The 24402-nt window shown below is 38.7% G+C and overlaps 1 protein-coding gene across 1 annotated transcript in view; it reads right to left on the bottom strand.

Annotated features, from left to right (window-relative positions):
- Positions 1-8154: 8154 nt before the first annotated feature.
- LOC121386320 (adhesive plaque matrix protein-like) overlaps positions 8155-24402 on the bottom strand; it is a 73762-nt gene continuing 57514 nt past the window's right edge. The window contains exons 4-6 of the mRNA XM_041517187.1: positions 15068-15274; positions 10553-10709; positions 8155-9101 (exon numbers count right to left, since the gene is read on the bottom strand). Coding sequence (XP_041373121.1) covers positions 10582-10709; positions 15068-15274 — 335 coding nt within the window. The 3' untranslated portion in view covers positions 8155-9101; positions 10553-10581. The remainder of the gene's footprint in view (positions 9102-10552; positions 10710-15067; positions 15275-24402) is intronic.

Genomic DNA, 24402 nt, shown 5'->3' with positions numbered 1-24402 from the left:
GGACAGCAAAAGAAGTTGAAAGATAGGAGGAGTTGCCAGATTGGGAAGAAATGAGATGGAATTCCAAGGAGAGAAAGGAAAGGGGGCACTGGGATAAAAACAACAACAAAAAACCCCACAACAACAACAAAAACAACAACAACAAACAAACAAACAAAAAAGCGATAAATGACGTCATATATTTAAAACATGACAAAAGTCTGAAAAGCCAATAAAACTGTCATACTGCTCTAACGACACTACAAAGTTGTAAATGTGTAATTTTATTTTCCTTATAAATTGACTATATAACAATGACGTATGCGATGCAAACAAATATAATGATGTGCAACTTGTATCTGTCCGTCTTTAAAGAAAGATGCTGGTTTTGCTGTAGTAATCTAGTCTGGAAGCGCCAGTCCCCTTTGTGGCAGTCTTCTTTAAGCGATGCATGAAGGATCTTATCGGAAATGGCTGCCCTCTTTGTGGCTGTCCTCTTTCTGGCAGTCCTCTTTATGGCAGTCCTATTTAAGCGATGCCTGGAGGATCTTCTCGGAAGTGGCTGTCCTCTTATAGACGAATCAAACAGTATTTTGCCAAATGCCTCGATTACGGTTTTGTCGTTCACATTTACTACTTTACCAACATCCTATGAAATTCATACATGTCCTTTCATTTCATTTCAACTTATTTTCGTGCTTATATCCAATTAAGGTTCACGCACGCTGTCCTGGGCACACACCTCAGCCATCTGGGCTGTCTGTCCAGGGCAGAGGGTTAATTGTTAGTTGGTTAGTGGTTAGTGAGAGAGAAGAGGATGTAGTGGCTTTACACCTACCAATTGAGCCGTTAAGAACTCACTCTGGGTTGGAGCCGGTGTAAAAGGAACGCAGGTCCGTAGGAACAGTAGTCCTATTGGACCTCCATAGCTTAGGAACCATAGTCCTACCCGGACTTTCATTCCTGGTTTATTTTAAAGTTGTTTTTATCCTAGGACTTAATTCCTTCTACAGCAGTGACAGAAATACTAGTCCGGAAAATTAGATGTCCGTTTATTATACTCTGCAATTTGCACGAGCTGCCAGAAAGACACGAGAAAAAAGTGAGGTTTTGGCAGCCTTCCCTCGTCGTGTGATGGATAAGTGTACGAGTCTCTTAAGATTATTGTGGGTTCAAACCTCCATGTCAAAAATATGTTTAAGTTTAAGTATCAACTTAATTATTTTTTTTACGTCATAGACTTGTGGATCAGACACGTGAGTGAATTTTTGTAGTCGTCTTACATTTTTGTTAGCATATTGAAGTAGGACGAATATTTTGCTTTTTTCAAAAGTATATAATGCAATTACAGATATAAAGTAGGCTATATGTCCATGTGTTCAACACGAAGAAATATACCGCCCCCCCCCCCCCCCCCCCCCCCACCCACCCAATATGTAGCCCACAATTGTTTTAAAAAAATAAAATATATGAAAACTGGTAACTCCAAAAAAACCCACATGGACACGTTCGGGCAAAATGAACTGGCCTAAAGTCTTCACCATGCATTTCCATAATTTTACGCACAATATTAGTTGTAATCTATGTAAAAATGCAGACTGATTTGTCTGGAATCCTATTTAGCGTCTTGGTAGTAATGCGAATATAAATATACGTTGTATTCCAGTTGCATCGACCAGTGATCCATAACTGGTTCAACAAAGGCCATGGTTTGTGCTATCCTGCGCAAATAAAAGATCCCTTGCTGCCTTTCGTAAAAGAGTAGCCTATGTGGCGACAGCGGGTTTCCTCTAACAAACGGTGTCAGAATGACCATATGTTTGACGTCCAATAGCCGATGATAAGATAAAAATCAATGTGCTCTAGTGGCGTCGTTAAATAAAACAAACTTTACTCTTTTTTTTGTATTCCAGATTCTGACATTTTCGTATCATTCGGCCAATAAAAATCAACAAAAAGGGAGCCTGAATGTCTATTGCGACCAAAACTTTCAGGTGTAAAATGAGTAGTTTGTCTGTTTAAAAGGACCTTTGTAAATTGTGTGTGCATATTATTGACAGTATGATAATTGTTCAGGGGTTCCTGTTTTGTGTTAGTCGGAGTAGTAGCCCATTGAGCTGCTAAAACCCACTCTTAGTCATTGATATTTCTATTAATTGATAAACAGTAATGAAAACCATTTAACATATTTTTTTATCGATGGTATGGTTTGTTGGGACTAAGATATAGAGGCTAGAGTCTGATGTCATATGCTAGACCAAATTAATTTTTGAAAATAAGCAAAATTGACAAAGCAGGCACATTAAGTAAGCTATGCAGGGGAGAGGTCTAGAAATTTGCTTTGAAGTGAGGTGTTTAGAACACGCCACCCCACCCCACCCCACACCCTATGTACACGCGCCTGCAACATTATTGACAAAAAGGTACAAACTTAAAATTATATAATAACAAGATAATGTATATAACGCAAATATCAAATTTTTATAGGTAAATTATTATTATTATTATTATTATTATTATTATTATTATCAAATACCAGTATATAATGTCTAACAGATAATTGTGTTGGCATATTATATGGGCAAGTTTACTTATTTGCGAGTACTAATATGCTTCGAATTATGGAAAATGTTTTTTAGTTACTTTTAAATGTTTAAACATTTATTAGTTGGAACAATACGCAATGAATAAAGACCTTGGTTCTGCTCATGTAATAAGGTCAACAAAATGTTTACAAACTCTTGCAAATGATATAAATGGAAAATATTGGAACAAATAGAAAATATTTAAATAGAGCCGTTAGTATCCTAAGTTAATTAAATTTACCAAAAAGGAAACTGTTTTTCGTTTTGTTTACATTTCTAATTTAATTTTTATGTGTACGACCGGACTTAAATTTTGATTGTCGAGGAATGTAAGTCCGGCCCGGATTTGATATCCTAGCAGTCAGACCAGTATTCCTAAGGAATATAAGTCCTAGCACTTGCATTCCTAGGTATATTAGACCTAGGACCTGCATTCCTAGGAGATTAAGTCCGGTCAGACAACCGTTCCTACGGACTTGCATTCCGTTTACACCGGTACCGGACTGCGAACCCTGTAACCTAAATACATGCCCAAAACGACACCTCAATCGACAGTAGTTGTCTCCCCTGATATCCTCAATATGAACTCCGTGCCACTGGTGACAATGTCATGTATTAACGGTTCTGTTGGACCATGCCCGAAACCTTAGTGGTATAGGGGCATGTTAAAACGGTATCTCACTCTCTCTGTTGGAACAAGTAAGTTTCCATTGCCGACTCTCCCGTCCCGGAATTAACTACTGGCGGTGTCAGGGGTCAAAACCCGGGATGGGCGTGCCTGAACCTATTTTTGGATATGGGCACGTTAAAAAAGAGCCCATTTCGCATTCCATTTCCGACAAAGTTAACATTTTCTAATTTAACTTCAAATACCAGTGAGTCCGAGTGTTCTACCGACTGATTTAAATCAGTGTTCACTGTTCAATCCTAGAACACATGCTCCTCAGTCGAGTGATCTATCGACTGAGTTAAATCAGTGTTCACTGTTCAATCCTAGAACACATGCTCCTCAGTCGAGTGTTTTATTGACTTGAGTTAAATCAGTGTTCACTGTTCAATCCTAGAACACATGCACCTCAGTCGAGTGCTCTATCGACTGAGTTAAATCAGTGTTCACTGTTCAATCCTAGAACACATGCTCCTCAGTCGAGTGCTCTATCGACTGAGTTAAATCAGTGTTCACTGTTCAATCCTAGAACACATGCACCTCAGTCGAGTGCTCTATCGACTGAGTTAAATCAGTGTTCACTGTTCAATCCTAGAACACATGCTCCTCAGTCGAGTGCTCTATCGACTGAGTTAAATCAGTGTTCACTGTTCAATCCTAGAACACATGCACCTCAGTCGACTGAGTGTGTTCACGGTTCAATCCTAGAACACATGCACCTCATCGACTGAGTTAAATCAGTGTTCACTGTTCAATCCTAGAACACATGCTCCTCAGTCGAGTGTTTTATTGACTGAGTTAAATCAGTGTTCACGGTTCAATCCTAGAACACATGCACCTCAGTCGAGTGCTCTATCGACTGAGTTAAATCAGTGTTCACTGTTCAATCCTAGAACACATGCACCTCAGTCGAGTGTCTATCTGAGTTAAATCAGTGTTCACTGTTCAATCCTAGAACACATCAGTGTTGTTTTATTGACTGAGTTAAATCAGTGTTCACGGTTCAATCCTAGAACACATGCTCCTCAGTCGAGTGCTCTATCGACTGAGTTAAATCAGTGTTCACTGTTCAATCCTAGAACACATGCTCCTCAGTCGAGTGTTTTATTGACTGAGTTAAATCAGTGTTCACGGTTCAATCCTAGAACACATGCACCTCAGTCGAGTGCTTTATCGACTGAGTTAAATCAGTGTTCACTAACACATGACGAGTGTTTTTATTGACTGTTCAATCAGTGTTCACGGTTCAATCCTAGTTAAATCAGTGTTCACTGTTCAATCCTAGAACACATGCACCTCAGTCGAGTGTTCTATCGACTGAGTTAAATCAGTGTTCACTGTTCAATCCTAGAACACATGCACCTCAGTCGAGTGCTCTATCGACTGAGTTAAATCAGTGTTCACTGTTCAATCCTAGAACACATGCACCTCAGTCGAGTGCTCTATCGACTGAGTTAAATCAGTGTTCACGGTTCAATCCTAGAACACATGCACCTCAGTCGAGTGTTTTATTGACTGAGTTAAATCAGTGTTCACGGTTCAATCCTAGAACACATGCTCCTCAGTCGAGTGTTTTATTGACTGAGTTAAATCAGTGTTCACGGTTCAATCCTAGAACACATGCACCTCAGTCGAGTGTTTTATTGACACAGTGTTCACTGTTCAATCCTAGAACACATGCTCCTCAGTCGAGTGTTTTATTGACTGAGTTAAATCAGTGTTCACGGTTCAATCCTAGAACACATGCACCTCAGTCGAGTGTTTTATTGACTGAGTTAAACTATGTTCACGACCTGAGTTAAATCAGTGTTCACTGTTCACCTAGTTCAATCCTAGAACACATGCATCCTCAGTCGAGTGTGACTGAGTTAAATCAGTACGGTTCAATCCTAGACACATGAGTTAACTGAGTTAAATCAGTGTTCACTGTTCAATCCTAGAACACATGCTCCTCAGTCGAGTGTGTTCACGGTAATCCTAGAACACATGCACCTCAGAGTGTATTGACTGAGTTAAATCAGTGTTCACGGTTCAATCCTAGAACACATGCACCTCAGTCGAGTGCTCTATCGACTGAGTTAAATCAGTGTTCACTGTTCAATCCTAGAACACATGCACCTCAGTCGAGTGTTTTATTGACTGAGTTAAATCAGTGTTCACGGTTCAATCCTAGAACACATGCTCCTCAGTCGAGTGTTTTATTGACTGAGTTAAATCAGTGTTCACTGTTCAATCCTAGAACACATGCTCCTCAGTCGAGTGTTTTATTGACTGAGTTAAATCAGTGTTCACGGTTCAATCCTAGAACACATGCTCCTCAGTCGAGTGTTTTATTGACTGAGTTAAATCAGTGTTCACGAGTGTTCAAGTTAAATCCTAGAACACATGCACCTCAGTCGAGTGCTCTATCGACTGAGTTAAATCAGTGTTCACTGTTCAATCCTAGAACACATGCTCCTCAGTCGAGTGTTTAAATCAGTATTCAATCCTAGACTGAGTTAAAGTTAAATCAGTGTTCACGGTTCAATCCTAGAACACATGCTCCTCAGTCGAGTGTTTTATTGACTGAGTTAAATCAGTGTTCACGGTTCAATCCTAGAACACATGCACCTCAGTCGAGTGTTTTATTGACTGAGTTAAATCAGTGTTCACTGTTCAATCCTAGAACACATGCACCTCAGTCGAGTGCTCTATCGACTGAGTTAAATCAGTGTTCACGGTTCAATCCTAGAACACATGCACCTCAGTCGAGTGTTTTATTGACTGAGTTAATTCAGTGTTCACTGTTCAATCCTAGAACACATGCTCCTCAGTCGAGTGTTTTATTGACTGAGTTAAATCAGTGTTCACGGTTCAATCCTAGAACACATGCACCTCAGTCGAGTGTTTTATTGACTGAGTTAAATCAGTCGAGTGTTCACTGAGTTAAATCAATCCTAGAACACATGCACCTCAGTCGAGTGTTTTATTGACTGAGTTAATCAGTGTTCACTGTTCAATCCTAGAACACATGCTCCTCAGTCGAGTGTTTTATTGACCGAGTTAAATCAGTGTTCACGGTTCAATCCTAGAACACATGCACCTCAGTCGAGTGTTTTATTGACTGAGTTCCTCAGTTCACTGTTCAATCCTAGAACACATCACGGTTAAACAAGTGTTCATCCTAGAACACATGCACCTCAGTGTTCAATTGACCTAGTTAAATCAGTGTTCACAGTGTTCACGGTTCAATCCTAGAACACATGCACCTCAGTCGAGTGCTTTATTGACTGAGTTAAATCAGTGTTCACTGTTCAATCCTAGAACACATGCTCCTCAGTCGAGTGCTTTATTGACTGAGTTAAATCAGTGTTCACGGTTCAATCCTAGAACACATGCACCTCAGTCGAGTGTTTTATTGACTTAAATCAGAGTTAAGAACACATCAGTCGTTCACTGAGTTAAATCAATCCTAGAACACATGCTCCTCAGTCGAGTGTTTTATTGACTGAGTTAAATCAGTGTTCACGGTTCAATCCTAGAACACATGCTCCTCAGTCGAGTGTTTTGAGTTAAATCAGTGTTCACGGTGACTGAGTTAAAGTTAATTCAGTGTTCACGGTTCAATCCTAGAACACATGCTCCTCAGTCGAGTGTTTTATTGACTGAGTTAAATCAGTGTTCACGGTTCAATCCTAGAACACATGCTCCTCAGTCGAGTGTTTTATTGACTGAGTTAAATCAGTGTTCACGGTTCAATCCTAGAACACATGCACCTCAGTCGAGTGCTCTATCGACTGAGTTAAATCAGTGTTCACTGTTCAATCCTAGAACACATGCTCCTCAGTCGAGTGCTCTATCGACTGAGTTAAATCAGTGTTCACTGTTCAATCCTAGAACACATGCACCTCAGTCGAGTGTTTTATTGACTGAGTTAAATCAGTGTTCACGGTTCAATCCTAGAACACATGCACCTCAGTCGAGTGTTTTATTGACTGAGTTAAATCAGTGTTCACTGTTCAATCCTAGAACACATGCTCCTCAGTCGAGTGTTTTATTGACTGAGTTAATCCTAGAACACTGTTCAATCCTAGAACACATGCTCGAGTCGAGTGTTTTATTGACTGAGTTAAATCAGTGTTCACGGTTCAATCCTAGAACACATGCACCTCAGTCGAGTGCTCTATCGACTGAACAAGAGACAATGAAGAAGGAAACAAAGAAGAGCGTTGGTGAGCATATATTGTGATTTTATTGTCTCACTCAGACTATTTACAGTTAACAACACGTGAAGAATTCCACTTGTATAGTCGTTACCAGTTCTCATGTGTATTTTAATTAATATTACAATGTCTAACTGAAACACTATCAAATGAACAGCTTCTGCTTAGTTTTGTTTTTCTTTCCAAGTCAAAATAACACTAAATTAAATTCCTTTGAATAAATTCAAATCAAGCAAATGAACAAAATAGCGGAACGAAATTATTTTTACAATAATTATTTATACCCCGCCCCACCCCAACAAAACAACCCGTCAAAATCAACAATGTTCAGCTGAATAAAAACAAAAATAGAGAAGAAACCATTGTAATTTCTGACGATTAATTATGGCAGTGACTAACACATAATGGAGAACCCCTGCCTGTAATTAGTTCCGAAAAGGTCCTTGTCTATGTGGCCATTTTTATTTTTCGAAGATTATCCATCCCCTAGTCGCCCCCAGAAAATAAAAATCCTGCACACACACATACATTTATACGCCATCATACTCCACCCTTCAAATAATCCCCTGAAAAAAAGGTAACTATTCTACAAAGCATAAAATTCAACAACACCCAACCCACCCCAACCCAAACAACCGAACCATAACCCCAACCCAAACAAATCCCAACCCACCCCAACCCAAACCCACCCCACCCCAACCCACCCCAATAAACCAATTACGTTAAGTTGGAAGCTGATCTTAGGTTAATACAGCAACTCAATAAAATTAATTGCTGATACAGCAATATGCAAACTCGATCTCGATTTCTAGTACTTCTATTAACAATCTACCTTTTCTCCTACCCCAACCCCCTCAAACACCCAACCAAATCGCCCCTCCCCCAAAAACAAAACACCCACCAAACAAACGTTATAAAAATCTCACTTCCACCCTGTTTTATTAACATTGATATAGTGTTATGTTTTGAAAATGTTGGACTGGCATTCATGAATATTCATTCTTGGTTATTGACGTAAACAGTTCACAAATGCTGATCCCGTTCCATAAATAATGGACAAATGTGGCGCAAACACGCATGTAACTATATATCTACTGGTACACGAAAGTTTGTGTTTTAAAATTAATAAGCCAAACTGCTTTAGACAGAATACACGAAACTGGTGCATAATATACTCAAAATAGGGACATCCTCCCGAAAATTGACGTAATATTTGTGAATAATTGAGTCATTCACACATAAATTGACGCCATACAGTTATTGGTCTTACGAAAAGCAATGCAATGCATACAATTACCATAAAACGAACATTAGCGCATCCAGATAGTTAACACAGAAAACAATTACCGGTGCACGAAAATTGGTGCCCTGTGATAAACAATCCCCAAAAACTATTGTTTTAAAATTTGCTGTCGGAAAACCCACCCGAAAGTTCACAGATAAGAACGCTCGAAACTCCGTGTTTTACAGCTACAACAAACAGGTCACGAACACATTGTGCCTTGTAGTTAACACTTTGGCCTGTAATTGTTCGCAAAGAAAAGAAGGTATGGTTTATGATTTAAAATCTTTCCTATAATGTCTAACATATGGCACAGCTCCACAAACCACTTGGATCACAGGGGTATATATTTGACGTCATCGTGACGTCACCGAAAACATGATCATCTGAAAATGAAAAAAAACCCAAAACATTAGCTGGTTCATTGATTGAAAACATATTTTACTGTACAAAGAACAAAAGAATCGGGCACAAGTTTGACATCTTACGAGGCCCTTTTCTATATACATACAGTATACATGGCGACTTACATTACATAGAGCCGATGATAAGATAAAAAATCAATGTGCTCTAGCGGCGTCGTTAAATAAAACAAACTTTACTTTACATTACATAGCTGTAAACATAAACTACATTTAAACAGTCAAGGATAACCAGTGGAAGGAAATGTATTATATACATTAATTAATTACTTAATACTTAGAGTGACGGTGGTGTGGGGTAGGGCTATGGAAGTTACGTCCCAGAAAAAAATATCAACATGGGTGGGACGTAGTCCAGAGGTAAAGCACTCGCTTTAAGCGCAATTGCTCTAGAATCGATCCCTGTCGGTGGTCCCATTGAGCTATGTTTCGATCCAGCTAGTGCACCACAACTGGTGTAACAAAGGTCGTGTTATGTACTATCTTGTCTGTGGGATGGTGCATGTAAAATATCCATTGCTACTAATGGAAACGAGTAGCATAGTGGCATATAGGTCATCACTATGTAAAAGTCTGGCAATGACATATAGGTCATCACCATGTAAAAGTCTGGTAGTGGCATATAGGTCATCACCATGTAAAAGTCTGGCAATGACATATAGGCCATCACCATGTAAAAGTCTAGCAATGACATATAGGTCATCACCATGGAAGTGTCTGTCAATGACATATAGGTCATCACCATGTAAACGCCTGGCAATGACATATAGGTCATCACCATGGAAGTGGCTGGCAATGGCATATAGGTCATCAACATGTAAAAGTCTGGCAATGACATATAGGTCATCACCATGGAAGTGTCTGGCAATGACATATAGGTCATTACCATGTAAGCGTCTGTTAATGACATATAGGTCAACACCATGCAGCAGTTTTTCTTTAAAAATATCACTAACATATGTGGGATTTATAGGATATTAAACGAGCTTCCGTTTCGTATTATGTTTATGTTCCAAGTGAAATAATTTCACGAGTGACATAAACATGATACGAAATGGTAGCGAGTTTTAATATATTTATTACCCATAATCGATCTTAATTTATATCACGTTTGATTGACGTTCGTTGCTGTATGGGTGTAGTGCACCAATCGATGACATCACTTGGCGTTCTAGTGGAACGTAATACTTTGATATGTATCAAGATATTGTTTAACCATATGGGTAATAAATTGGCGTATGATACCATTAATCTCACAGTTTTCTCTTCAATGGGTGTGAAGAAAAGCTTTAATAAACAAAACGCCACCCACCCCAAGAAAAAAAGTACACCCCCCCCCCCCCCCCCCCCCAAAAAAAAAAAGAAGCCAAAAAAGCCAAAAAAAAGTAACAAAACAAAGGAAAACAAGAACCAACCTCTTGCATGATGCGGGTGCAGTGTGTCGCTACAATCTCCTCCCTCCGTATTTGTTTGTAAAACGGCGATGAGGGTACCATGTTTCCCACAAACCGTATTTATTCAGGTATTGGTAGGGCTTGAATTCTACTGGACGAAACTGAGGTCGCACGGGAACTGCAAATAATAATTTACAATAAAAACATTTTTGAAAACTGTAAGAATATCTAAGGTCATATCTTTCTACACGTCAGAGTTAAAGTATTACAAAGGTTGCCATTCCTATTTATTCATTTCAACCTATTTTCGTGCTTATGTCCAATTAGTTTTTAAACACTAACGCATAATTTTGACTATTATAACCGTTTTTGATAACGTACATCATACTTTACTTAGATTGTATTCTTTAGATTATCAGTTTCCATACATTCTAAATGTTTTTGGTCATCCGGGTGTTTCTAATATCACAAAATGCATTTCTCGTATTTTGAAAAACACACTTTCGTCTGAGAAGTAACAGTTATGGAGTCGATTTTTAGTCTATCTTTAGAGGGTATTTCACCATTTCAAAGTCACAGACTCGTATTTCATTCAATTGTAACTTTATCCAAATGTGTTACAGGTTTGTAGATTAACTAAACTTAGTGTTAATGTTCACGAGTTGAAACTAGGGTCTGTCCCTTTAACTAAACTTAGTGTTAATTTTCACGGGTTGAAACTAGGGTGTGTCCCTTTAAGGTTGAAGCACCAGCCAGTCATGTGAGCGGTCTATGTTATATTTCCGCCTTCCCGTGACTGTCTTATTTGTTAAAGTTAAAGTTTGGTTTGCTCAACGACACCACTAGAGCACATTGGTCATGAGTTATTAATCATCGGCCACTGGATATCAAACATTTGGTAATTTTTGATACAAAGTCTTGGAGGAAACCTGCTACATTTTGCCATCAGCAGCAAGGGTAATCGTTATATGTAATTTCCTACAGCTATGACAGCACAATCCACGGTGTTTTCCATCAGCAGCAAGGGTAACCGTTATATGTACTTTCCTACAGCTATGACAACACATACCACGGTGTTTCAAATACCCGTCGTTCGGCACTGTTTGGCACAGGGAAAAAATGGTTCCACTGAGGGGGTTCGATCCTACGAAGCAAGCACCTCAGGTGAGCGTTCTATTAACCGACTGAGCTAGATCCAGCCTTTCTTATCAGTTACCTGGACTAGAATTTTAATTAAAGAAAGACCAAAGATCAGCTCTTGTAATTTATATGACATCATCAAATGCACTAAAATTAGAACATGTTGATGGGTAATGGCTGCATTAAATGTCAACATAAACAGAAGTGAATCTTTAATTGGTGACGTTAAAATATATATACGCTGCGAGATGCGTGGAGTTGAAGCAGCCTAAACGTGGTTTGTACACTATAAATTATATTTAATTAATATCGTGGCTTTACGCGACAACGTCTGGCTATAAAACAGGAAACAATGGCGACGTCGACGCCATAGGGCCACAGATCACAGATGTAAGACTTCCATCATCTCTCTGACACATTCCTAATAAGATACCATGAATCAAAGGACCATATTTTTAAGGAGCCTCCAATTATCATATCTGTAAATGTACAGATTAATTTTTTTTATTATTATTGAATTTAAGCTTAATATCTCATTAAAAATGAAATAAAATCTAATAATTCAATGTGTTTCTTTAAATATTTAAAAATCTTTCCAAGACAATTGTGTGTGAATAGAAAAAAATAGCTGTTTATTGCGTGAAGATATTCCAACACTTGATAACGTTACTACATTTTGAAGTAGTGTCTTTCACGTTTCCATTGCTAAAATTGGCTATTGCCAAGACACTGTGGTAGGTGTTTTAAAGGGACATAACCTAGTTCCAACCCGTGGAAATTAACACTATGTTTAGTTAATCTACAAACCTGTAACACATTTGGATAAATGTACAATTGAGTGAAACATGAGTCTGTGACTTTGAAATGGTAAAATACCTTCTAAAAATAGACGCACGTGCGTTTTTAAGAATATGAGAAATGCATTAGGTGATATTAAAAACACCATGATGATCAAAAACACTTTGAATGTACGGAAATTGATCATCTAAACAATAACATCTAAGTAAAGTATGATTTAAGTTATCAAAAACGGCTCTAATAGTTTTTAAAATATGCATTAGTGTTTAAAAACTAGAGTATATCCCTTTAACACAGACTCTATATACTCTCATTTTAAAGGTGATATCCTCATACTTACTGAGCATTGCTTTAATATGTGTATCATTGGAATGCATTAGTGTGTGCCAGTTTTTAGGGGGGGGTGGGGGGAGGGGGAGAAATGGACTGACAGGTCACAGATCACAGTTATCTTCCCATTTGATCACAAATCCGGAAATATATCCGTGCAAGTAGTCTGCTGTTTGACTGTGATTATTTCAGACTGAAGTTCACAGACAAGAGCATGTATTTGTAAACATGTCTAACTTGTTGACACCGAAGACAGTTTGTGGTAATTCTGGTCCAAGTAAAAGTAGTGCATTTTGTGTAAAATGGGTGTACTCCGGCCAGGTTTAGTGGGTGTGTTTGTTTAAACCAATATCCTGGGAGAAAGAGCTGGACAACAGGGGTTGTGCATTTCAGGATATTTGGTATGTGCTATCTTGTCTGAAGGATGGTGCATATAAAAGATCCCTTGCTACTAATCAGAAAACGTAGCGGGTTTCCTCTCTAAGACTATATGTCAAAATTACCAAATGTTTGACATTCAATAGCCAATGATTAATATATCAATGTGATCTAATGGTGTCGTTAAACAAAACAAACTTTTTTGTAGATCATCCGGATTAAGGTCGCTGGGTACATTCTTTGTTCAAGTCATTGTACCGGTGTCAAACATAATTTGCGCTCCCCTCAATTTTACACCCCCCAGTCTGTATTATGTGCAATAATAAGTCCGTGGTATTAGATATGCAATAGGGGCGGCGGGTTTTGGCTTAATTGGTAGAGCGCTAGCCTGAGGCACGTAGTTAGATCGCAGGATCGAACCTCCTCGGGGGACCCACATATAGATTCACTTTGACTCCTATTTCATATATTTTTAGGTCGGTTGGGGTTTTTTGGGGGTTTTTTTTATTATTATTATTTTTTATTTTTTTTGTCTATTAACATTACCAATGTCTTGCGAACATTTCCTGCCTATTTTGGCAGTCTCTTTGTCGAACTAATTGTGTAATGAGAACATTTCCTGCCTATTTTGGCAGTCTCTTTGTCGAACTAATTGTGTAATGAGAACATTTCCTGCCTATTTTGGCAGTCTCTTTGTCGAACTAATTGTGTAATGAGAACATGTCCTGCCTATTTTGGCAGTCTCTTTGTCGAACTAATTGTGTAATGAGAACATGTCCTGCCTATTTTGGCAGTATCTTTGTCGAACTAATTGTGTAATGAGAACATTTCCTGCCTATTTTGGCAGTCTCTTTGTCGAACTAATTGTGTAATGAGAACAAATATATTTGCTTATATTTTATTGTTCAGTATACTATATTTTGTTTATTCCATAGTCTTTTTTCTTTAACATATTATAACTATTATTTTCATTTCTGAGAGGAGTGGTGGTGGTGGATGAAGACCAGTCAAATAATGTATATGTCTTTATAGATCTCCCCAATGAGTAGTAACTTTGAACTGTAGCTGATGCTGAGATTCGAACCCAGCATCTGTCAGCTTTAAAGTCAACATCTTAACAAATGTAACCCAAAGGCCGATGTGTATTTTTGTGCTTGTGAGTCGTTAAACATTCATTCGTTTAACAGATGCGCCACCGGGACGGGTACAACTATTTTATACAAAACTGGAGTAGTGATAATAAACGAAACAAAGTAAAACTAAAACTTTACAAACAACAACAACAGCAACAACAATAAAACACCAAAAACAACAAAACAAAACAAAACAAATTAAAAGAAAACCCCCAAAAAACTAACAACGCCACCTCCTCCAAACCCCCAACCCCCCCCCCCCCCCCCCCAAAAAAAAAAAAACCAAAAAAAAAACCCCCAAAACCAACAACCCCAAAACAAAACAAAACCCAACTACAAATAAAAAATTTAAAAATATAAATAACCCCACAAAAAAACAAAACAACAACAAACAAACAACAAACAAACAAACAAAAAACAACAAGAAAACACAACAACAGACCCAAACCCAGTCAAACAAACAACAATAAAAGCAAAATACCCCGTAAAAAGCAGAACCCAACAAAAACACCACCAAAACATGGAAAAACAAAGAAAGACACCTCCCCCCCCAAAAAAAACCCAACAACAACAACCAAAAAAACCCCAAAAAAACAAAAACCCAACCAAACAAACAATCCCACCCAAAAAGAAAACAACACCCACCAAACAAAAATAACAACACCAACAACAACACCCCTACGAACCCCTTAAAACCGAAAAAAAGCCACAAAACAATTCAGCATAATAAATCATGGAGACAACGTGTGCTATTTACCACCAGGACTGGGCGTTGTGGTGGTTGTAGCTGTAGCTGTAGGTGACGGTGTTGGCTCCGCGTGAGGTTGTGCCTCCAATAGTTCGTAATCAACTGGTAACGTCGTCTTCGATACCGGCGGCGGCGTGAGCGGCGGCGTGAGCGGCGGCGTGAGCGGCGGGGTGAGCGGCGCGAGTACTGGGTTTACTGGCAGATAGGCGGCACCTCCTGAATAAAACAAACAAACAAATAAATAAACAAACAAACAAATAAATAAACAAACAAAGACACAAAAAGTAAACTCCTTCACAAAGCTTGTACAATAATCTACAATAATATTGATTTCAGTCAGGGTATTGCAGGGCTCACATTGGAACACATGTTGTTTTAGCAAATGTTCACATGTATAATGTAATGTAATGTGGTTAATTTAAGCAATATTTTATCAGCCAAAGATTAAACATTTTAGCCACTTTGTATAAAAGTAGCAATTGGCTAATTTAGCAATGGACAGGGTGAGTCCTGGTTTAGTGTTTGTGGAGTAAGCGGCGCGGGTACTGGGTTTACAAGCTGACAGACGGCACCTCCTGAATAAAACAAACATATAAACAAACAAACAAACAAAAATTAAACTCCTTCACAAAGCTTGTACAGTAATATAATATAATATAATATAATATAATATAATATAATATAATATTAACTTCAGTCAGGGTTTGGTGGCGGCGGTGGAAGCGACGCCGATACTGAATTTACAGACTGGTAGTAGATACCTACTGAATAGAAAATCAAACTCCTACACAAAGCTCGTACAGCAATCTAAATAGTGATTTCGGTCATGGTTTAGTACTAAATATACAAACTGTTTGGTAGCACCTCCTGACTAAAACAAAAATAAAACACAAAGCTCGTACAGTAAACTAAATACTAGTATTGATTTCGGTCAGGGTTTAGTTGTACTAAATATACAGACTATTTGGAAGCACCTCCTGATTAAGATAAGACAAAAAATAAACTCCTACACAAAACTTGTACGATAATGTAAACTATGATTGATTTCGGTCAGGGTATGGTGGGATGTAAGCGGAGCTGGTACTAGATTTACGAGCTGACGTTCGGCTCCTCCCGAATAAATAAGAATACTCTTTAAAAATCAAACTCCTTCTTAAAGATCGTACAGCAATCTAAAATGTTATTGGTTTTGGACAGTATAGTGATGGCGGTGTAAACCGCCTGCTACTTACTGGCTGGCGTTAGTTACGCAAATAGTATGCGTGGGATCGATTAATCTGTTATGATTTATCACAAATAAAATAGTTAATATAAAAATTACGGAATATGGCGGCTCTTACAGCCACTATACTGTCCCTTTAATGTCAGAAACCATGCTCCATTTAGTTTGAGATTTTTCACAATTTATCCAAGTTGTTTGTTTTGTTTAACGACACCACTAGAGCGCACTGATTTATTAATCATCGGCAACCAATCTGATTAAATTAGCTCTACTGGGTCTAGCCAGTAGATCTAACAGCATTGCGTGGACTCCCATGTCCAGGTGACATTTCATCTCTAAATAACTATTTAAATATCGACTAATTACACTTCGCCTTTTATAGCGTTATTCGGGACCATACAAAGTCTAAAACTATCGGGCGAGACTATTTATGCAATAGGCGAACTTGTTGGTCTATTTCAACCTTTCATTCGACCAATCAAAACCTTACTTGCAAAATCATACCAGTGATTTGAAAAGAATTTGAAAACATTCGGGATTATGCCGAGGGTATACGAAATAATTCGGGTGAATTACGAAGTATGCCGGAAACTAATTGCAATATAAAATGTTATATAAAATACAGAGTTTATTACTGTACTTTTCCCCCTGTTTTTTTACAGGGGGAAAAGTACAGTAATAAACTCTGTATTGTATACTAGTATAAACAGATTTTATGGCTACACCATCACGGTTTTTTTTTGTCTTGAAACGAATTTTATATAACATTTTATATTGCAATTAGTTTCCGGCATACTTCGTAATTCACCCGAATTATTTCGTATACCCTCGGCATAATCCCGAATGTTTTCAAATTCTTTTCAAATCACTGGTATGATTTTGCAAGTAAGGTTTTGATTGGTCGAATGAAAGGTCAACTGGACATGAGCTCCAACGGGCTGCTGTTAGATCCACATGTAATAGTGGAGCTAATTTTAATTAGATTGATCGGCAACTGGCTGTAAAACATTTGGTAATTTGGACACACAGACTTAGAGAGGAAACCCGCTACATTTTTCTATTAGTAGCAAGGGATCTTTTATATTTTGCACCATCCCACAGACAGGATAGCGCATACCATGGCCTTTGATATACCAGTCGTGGTGCACTGGCCGGAACAAAAAATAGCCCAATGGACCCACCGATGGGGTTCGATCCCAAACCGACCGCGTGTCAAGCGAGCGCTTTACTACTAGGCTACGTCCCGCCCCAAATTGAAGCCAAGGTTAAAAGGAAACGAGTTATATTCAGCGGTATGTGTACATGCCACAGTTGACTTCTTTTCGCTGACACGTAACTTGCAGAATGGCGATTTGTTTCTTTAACTTTTCACACTCATCTATAGTTTTGTTCAGTCTACGCTTCATACCACCCGATGCAGGAAGGAAATATTTTATTTAACGACGCACTCAACACATTTTATTTACAGTTATATAAAGTCGGACATATGGTTAAGGGCCAAACACAGATATTGAGAGAGAAAACCCGCTGTCGCCACTTTATGGGCTACTCTTTCCGATTAGCAGCAAGGGATCTTTTATATGCGCCATCCCACAGACAGGATAGCACATACCACGGCCTTTGATATACCAGTCGTGGTGCACCACTAAATAAGAACTTTATGCCAATATATGTTAGTATGGAGTTTAACACTAGTGATTTTAGTGGGTTAATTAAGTAGGGTTTCATCTCTCCATTACTGAAATATAATGGAGCGTTGAGACAATACTGTGACGTCGCAGGTGTATTATAATTGAAGGTAACATCCAGTTTCGGCTACTATAAACATCATGGCAAGCAGAAACACATTGTATATACAGATACTGATTGTCATGATGTCAGATGTATAGCAGACAGACATCATGTGTAAGGCCATCTGTTTAAACATCCCAACGACACTAAACTCACTAACCACCATATGTGTGCAACTAACAATAATTAAACGTTGGAACACTCACTACGAACACTCATTACAAAGCTGTGGAAACAACGCGGCCTATCTATTTATCTGCTACTGATGAGAGCTTAATTTGTTGTGGAAGTCAAAGAAACTATCATGTGTCATTCACAAGCGTATAATGTATTTACTGCCAACATAAAACGGTTGGTGCTTGTGAATCCAATGTGAACTATATAATGTTACGTGAGATTACCTCATATCTCCAAGGACCATGCCTGGTGCATAAAAGTCTTGTCTGAGGTTTGGTGTAGCAGTTCCATAGAAGCACCGTGCCAAGCGACGTTACGGCTGTTTGACTGAAGAAAGGGTCTGAGTGTACAACCACGTACCTGATGTCCACAGAGGACAATATTGATGGAGTAACATATTATTGAAGAGTCGCAGAACTGAAGCTTATTGAAGTCCAGTTATCTACCTGTCGTTTGAAGTGCCGCAGAGCTGAACTGAGGGAACCGTCCTATCAGCCGAATGAATCTACATGATGATATCATTGAACATTTGTATAGAGAACATATAAAGTGAGTGTCGTAGTTTCAGCAGTGGTCAGTACAACAGATTGTTGTATTCAGTGTAAGTCACCTTGGTGACAGTTAGCTGTTTATGTATTAAATGATTACATGTTGATTTGTGTTGGTTTTGTTGTTTAGAGAAAGTCAGAAGTGATCATTCATTATAAACTGAAGTATTAGTTTAATCGTCTGCCATTTCTGCAGACTGGGGGCTCGTCGAACCATATTATATATATTTTCTTAGTAATTCACCACCTTCGCTGTTACAACGTCTGGAGACAGGCGTCCGTAACAGAATTGGGAGCTCACGTCCGGGATCAGAACCATTTAAATTACATATGATCACAAAATGACTTCCTCTAAAGAGCAAACGCATGTAAGTGATATTATTGCACGATTGATCACTGAAAATGATAGCAGTATGTTAAATGATTTAAGGAAATCAGATTTGTTAGAAATAGCCAACCATTACGAAGTAGAAATTGATGAAAAGGCTAAAGTAAGTTATATAAGGGAAAAATTAGTTTTACTTGAACGTGGAATAATTTCTTTCGATGATCAGAATGCGTGGGAAAAGGCACCATCTGATTGGTCAACTAGGGATAGTGTCCAGGGAGATACACTAGCAATGTTAAAACTTAGACTAGACTATCAAAGAGAAAAAGATGAACGCGATAGACAGAAAGAGGAGGAACGCGATAGACAGAAAGAGGAACGCGATAGACAGAAAGAGGAACGCGATAGAGAATATGAAAGAGAGAAAGATGAACGCGAATTAGCATTTCGTAGAGAGCAGATGAATTCAGAGCGCGGCAGAAATGATATTAGAAATAGATCGCGTGACCGAGATTCACCTGACAGTTATTATAACCATCCCCCATTTGATGCTAGTCGTTACCTACGTATGGTCCCACCATTTAATGAAAGCCAGGTTGACGAATTTTTTTCATTGTTTGAAAATATAGCTATTAAAGCTGAGTGGCCGAGAGATAAGTGGACAGTCTTACTTTATTCCACGTTAAAGGGAAAAGCACAACGCATTTTTGCTTCTTTGACTGTAGAAGATAGTTCAGATTATGATATTTTGAAAGCTGCAGTGTTATCTGGTTACGCTTTGATTCCGGAGGCTTACCGACAAAAATTCCGTCGGCATTTTAAACGTGAAGCACAAACATACATTGAATTTTCGCGTGAACACGAAATGCTATTTGGAAAATGGATTAATTCTAGCGAATGCAAGGATAATTTTGACAAGCTAAGAGAGTTAATTTTGCTTGAGAGTTTTAAGGAAGGGGTATCTCCCGCAGTGCGATTATATTTAGAAGATAGGCAGGTTTCTACTCTAAATGACGCTGCTAGACTGGCTGACGAATACTGTCTTGTGCATGGTCGCGAAAAACATCCAGGTCGTAACCAGCACCCTCCTAGTATTAGGACTACTACTGATAGCGATAGGGATAGACAAAACCGCAATACTCAAACAGGTAGTCGTAATACTCCGCCACCAGTATGGAAAAGTCACGATAGGTATGGCCCTGGGAATAATGGTGCGACTAATGAAAACAGAGATAGGAGGCCTGTAACAAAATGTACGATTTGTGGTAAGCTTGGTCACACTGCTGCCCGTTGTTATCAACGTATAGGATACCCCCCAAGGTTTAATGAAACCAGGAGAGTGTCAGGCCAAAGTAATGGCAATGTTCCGACTGGCCTAGTAAACACCATCACTGCCGCACCAACGGACAACGAAGTGGAATGTGGACGACCATTTCCAGAAATTTCTCAGCGAAACTACGAACATTTTGGCCATTTTCTATTGAAAGGACATGTCAAGTGTCATGAACATGACCCATTGAGGGAGCCCATTATCGTGTTAAGAGACACCGGGTCAGCTCAAACTTTGGTTGTGCGAAGCGCATTACCTGCAGCGGCGGAAGCCGAGAATGATCAAGGCCTGGTTGTATTACTAGTATTGATTTCGGTCAGGGTTTAGTTGTACTAAATATACAGACTATTTGGAAGCACCTCCTGATTAAGATAAGACAAAAAATAAACTCCTACACAAAACTTGTACGATAATGTAAACTATGATTGATTTCGGTCAGGGTATGGTGGGATGTAAGCGGAGCTGGTACTAGATTTACGAGCTGACGTTCGGCTCCTCCCGAATAAATAAGAATACTCTTTAAAAATCAAACTCCTTCTTAAAGATCGTACAGCAATCTAAAATGTTATTGGTTTTGGACAGTATAGTGATGGCGGTGTAAACCGCCTGCTACTTACTGGCTGGCGTTAGTTACGCAAATAGTATGCGTGGGATCGATTAATCTGTTATGATTTATCACAAATAAAATAGTTAATATAAAAATTACGGAATATGGCGGCTCTTACAGCCACTATACTGTCCCTTTAATGTCAGAAACCATGCTCCATTTAGTTTGAGATTTTTCACAATTTATCCAAGTTTGTTTGTTTTGTTTAACGACACCACTAGAGCGCACTGATTTATTAATCATCGGCAACCAATCTGATTAAAATTAGCTCTACTGGGTCTAGCCAGTAGATCTAACAGCATTGCGTGGACTCCCATGTCCAGGTGACATTTCATCTCTAAATAACTATTTAAATATCGACTAATTACACTTCGCCTTTTATAGCGTTATTCGGGACCATACAAAGTCTAAAACTATCGGGCGAGACTATTTATGCAATAGGCGAACTTGTTGGTCTATTTCAACCTTTCATTCGACCAATCAAAACCTTACTTGCAAAATCATACCAGTGATTTGAAAAGAATTTGAAAACATTCGGGATTATGCCGAGGGTATACGAAATAATTCGGGTGAATTACGAAGTATGCCGGAAACTAATTGCAATATAAAATGTTATATAAAATACAGAGTTTATTACTGTACTTTTCCCCCTGTTTTTTTTACAGGGGGAAAAGTACAGTAATAAACTCTGTATTGTATACTAGTATAAACAGATTTTATGGCTACACCATCACGGTTTTTTTTTGTCTTGAAACGAATTTTATATAACATTTTATATTGCAATTAGTTTCCGGCATACTTCGTAATTCACCCGAATTATTTCGTATACCCTCGGCATAATCCCGAATGTTTTCAAATTCTTTTCAAATCACTGGTATGATTTTGCAAGTAAGGTTTTGATTGGTCGAATGAAAGGTCAACTGGACATGAGCTCCAACGGGCTGCTGTTAGATCCACATGTAATAGTGGAGCTAATTTTAATTAGATTGATCGGCAACTGGCTGTAAAACATTTGGTAATTTGGACACACAGACTTAGAGAGGAAACCCGCTACATTTTTCTATTAGTAGCAAGGGATCTTTTATATTTTGCACCATCCCACAGACAGGATAGCGCATACCATGGCCTCTGATATACCAGTCGTGGTGCACTGGCCGGAACAAAAAATAGCCCAATGGACCCACCGATGGGGTTCGATCCCAAACCGACCGCGTGTCAAGCGAGCGCTTTACTACTAGGCTACGTCCCGCCCCAAATTGAAGCCAAGGTTAAAAGGAAACGAGTTATATTCAGCGGTATGTGTACATGCCACAGTTGACTTCTTTTCGCTGACACGTAACTTGCAGAATGGCGATTTGTTTCTTTAACTTTTCACACTCATCTATAGTTTTGTTCAGTCTACGCTTCATACCACCCGATGCAGGAAGGAAATATTTTTTAACGACGCACTCAACACATTTTATTTACAGTTATATAAAGTCGGACATATGGTTAAGGGCCAAACACAGATATTGAGAGAGAAAACCCGCTGTCGCCACTTTATGGGCTACTCTTTCCGATTAGCAGCAAGGGATCTTTTATATGCGCCATCCCACAGACAGGATAGCACATACCACGGCCTTTGATATACCAGTCGTGGTGCACCACTAAATAAGAACTTTATGCCAATATATGTTAGTATGGAGTTTAACACTAGTGATTTTAGTGGGTTAATTAAGTAGGGTTTCATCTCTCCATTACTGAAATATAATGGAGCGTTGAGACAATACTGTGACGTCGCAGGTGTATTATAATTGAAGGTAACATCCAGTTTCGGCTACTATAAACATCATGGCAAGCAGAAACACATTGTATATACAGATACTGATTGTCATGATGTCAGATGTATAGCAGACAGACATCATGTGTAAGACCATCTGTTTAAACATCCCAACGACACTAAACTCACTAACCACCATATGTGTGCAACTAACAATAATTAAACGTTGGAACACTCACTACGAACACTCATTACAAAGCTGTGGAAACAACGCGGCCTATCTATTTATCTGCTACTGATGAGAGCTTAATTTGTTGTGGAAGTCAAAGAAACTATCATGTGTCATTCACAAGCCTATAATGTATTTACTGCCAACATAAAACGGTTGGTGCTTGTGAATCCAATGTGAACTATATAATGTTACGTGAGATTACCTCATATCTCCAAGGACCATGCCTGGTGCATAAAAGTCTTGTCTGAGGTTTGGTGTAGCAGTTCCATAGAAGCACCGTGCCAAGCGACGTTACGGCTGTTTGACTGAAGAAAGGGTCTGAGTGTACAACCACGTACCTGATGTCCACAGAGGACAATATTGATGGAGTAACATATTATTGAAGAGTCGCAGAACTGAAGCTTATTGAAGTCCAGTTATCTACCTGTCGTTTGAAGTGCCGCAGAGCTGAACTGAGGGAACCGTCCTATCAGCCGAATGAATCTACATGATGATATCATTGAACATTTGTATAGAGAACATATAAAGTGAGTGTCGTAGTTTCAGCAGTGGTCAGTACAACAGATTGTTGTATTCAGTGTAAGTCACCTTGGTGACAGTTAGCTGTTTATGTATTAAATGATTACATGTTGATTTGTGTTGGTTTTGTTGTTTAGAGAAAGTCAGAAGTGATCATTCATTATAAACTGAAGTATTAGTTTAATCGTCTGCCATTTCTGCAGACTGGGGGCTCGTCGAACCATATTATATATATTTTCTTAGTAATTCACCACCTTCGCTGTTACAACGTCTGGAGACAGGCGTCCGTAACAGAATTGGGAGCTCACGTCCGGGATCAGAACCATTTAAATTACATATGATCACAAAATGACTTCCTCTAAAGAGCAAACGCATGTAAGTGATATTATTGCACGATTGATCACTGAAAATGATAGCAGTATGTTAAATGATTTAAGGAAATCAGATTTGTTAGAAATAGCCAACCATTACGAAGTAGAAATTGATGAAAAGGCTAAAGTAAGTTATATAAGGGAAAAATTAGTTTTACTTGAACGTGGAATAATTTCTTTCGATGATCAGAATGCGTGGGAAAAGGCACCATCTGATTGGTCAACTAGGGATAGTGTCCAGGGAGATACACTAGCAATGTTAAAACTTAGACTAGACTATCAAAGAGAAAAAGATGAACGCGATAGACAGAAAGAGGAGGAACGCGATAGACAGAAAGAGGAACGCGATAGACAGAAAGAGGAACGCGATAGAGAATATGAAAGAGAGAAAGATGAACGCGAATTAGCATTTCGTAGAGAGCAGATGAATTCAGAGCACGGCAGAAATGATATTAGAAAT

This window comes from Gigantopelta aegis, chromosome 12, assembly GCF_016097555.1.
Source record: "Gigantopelta aegis isolate Gae_Host chromosome 12, Gae_host_genome, whole genome shotgun sequence".
In the NCBI taxonomy this organism is placed as follows: Eukaryota; Metazoa; Mollusca; class Gastropoda; order Neomphalida; family Peltospiridae; genus Gigantopelta; species Gigantopelta aegis.
The sequence above is the reverse complement of the archived record's forward strand: the minus strand, read 5'-3'. Positions and strand labels throughout refer to the sequence as shown.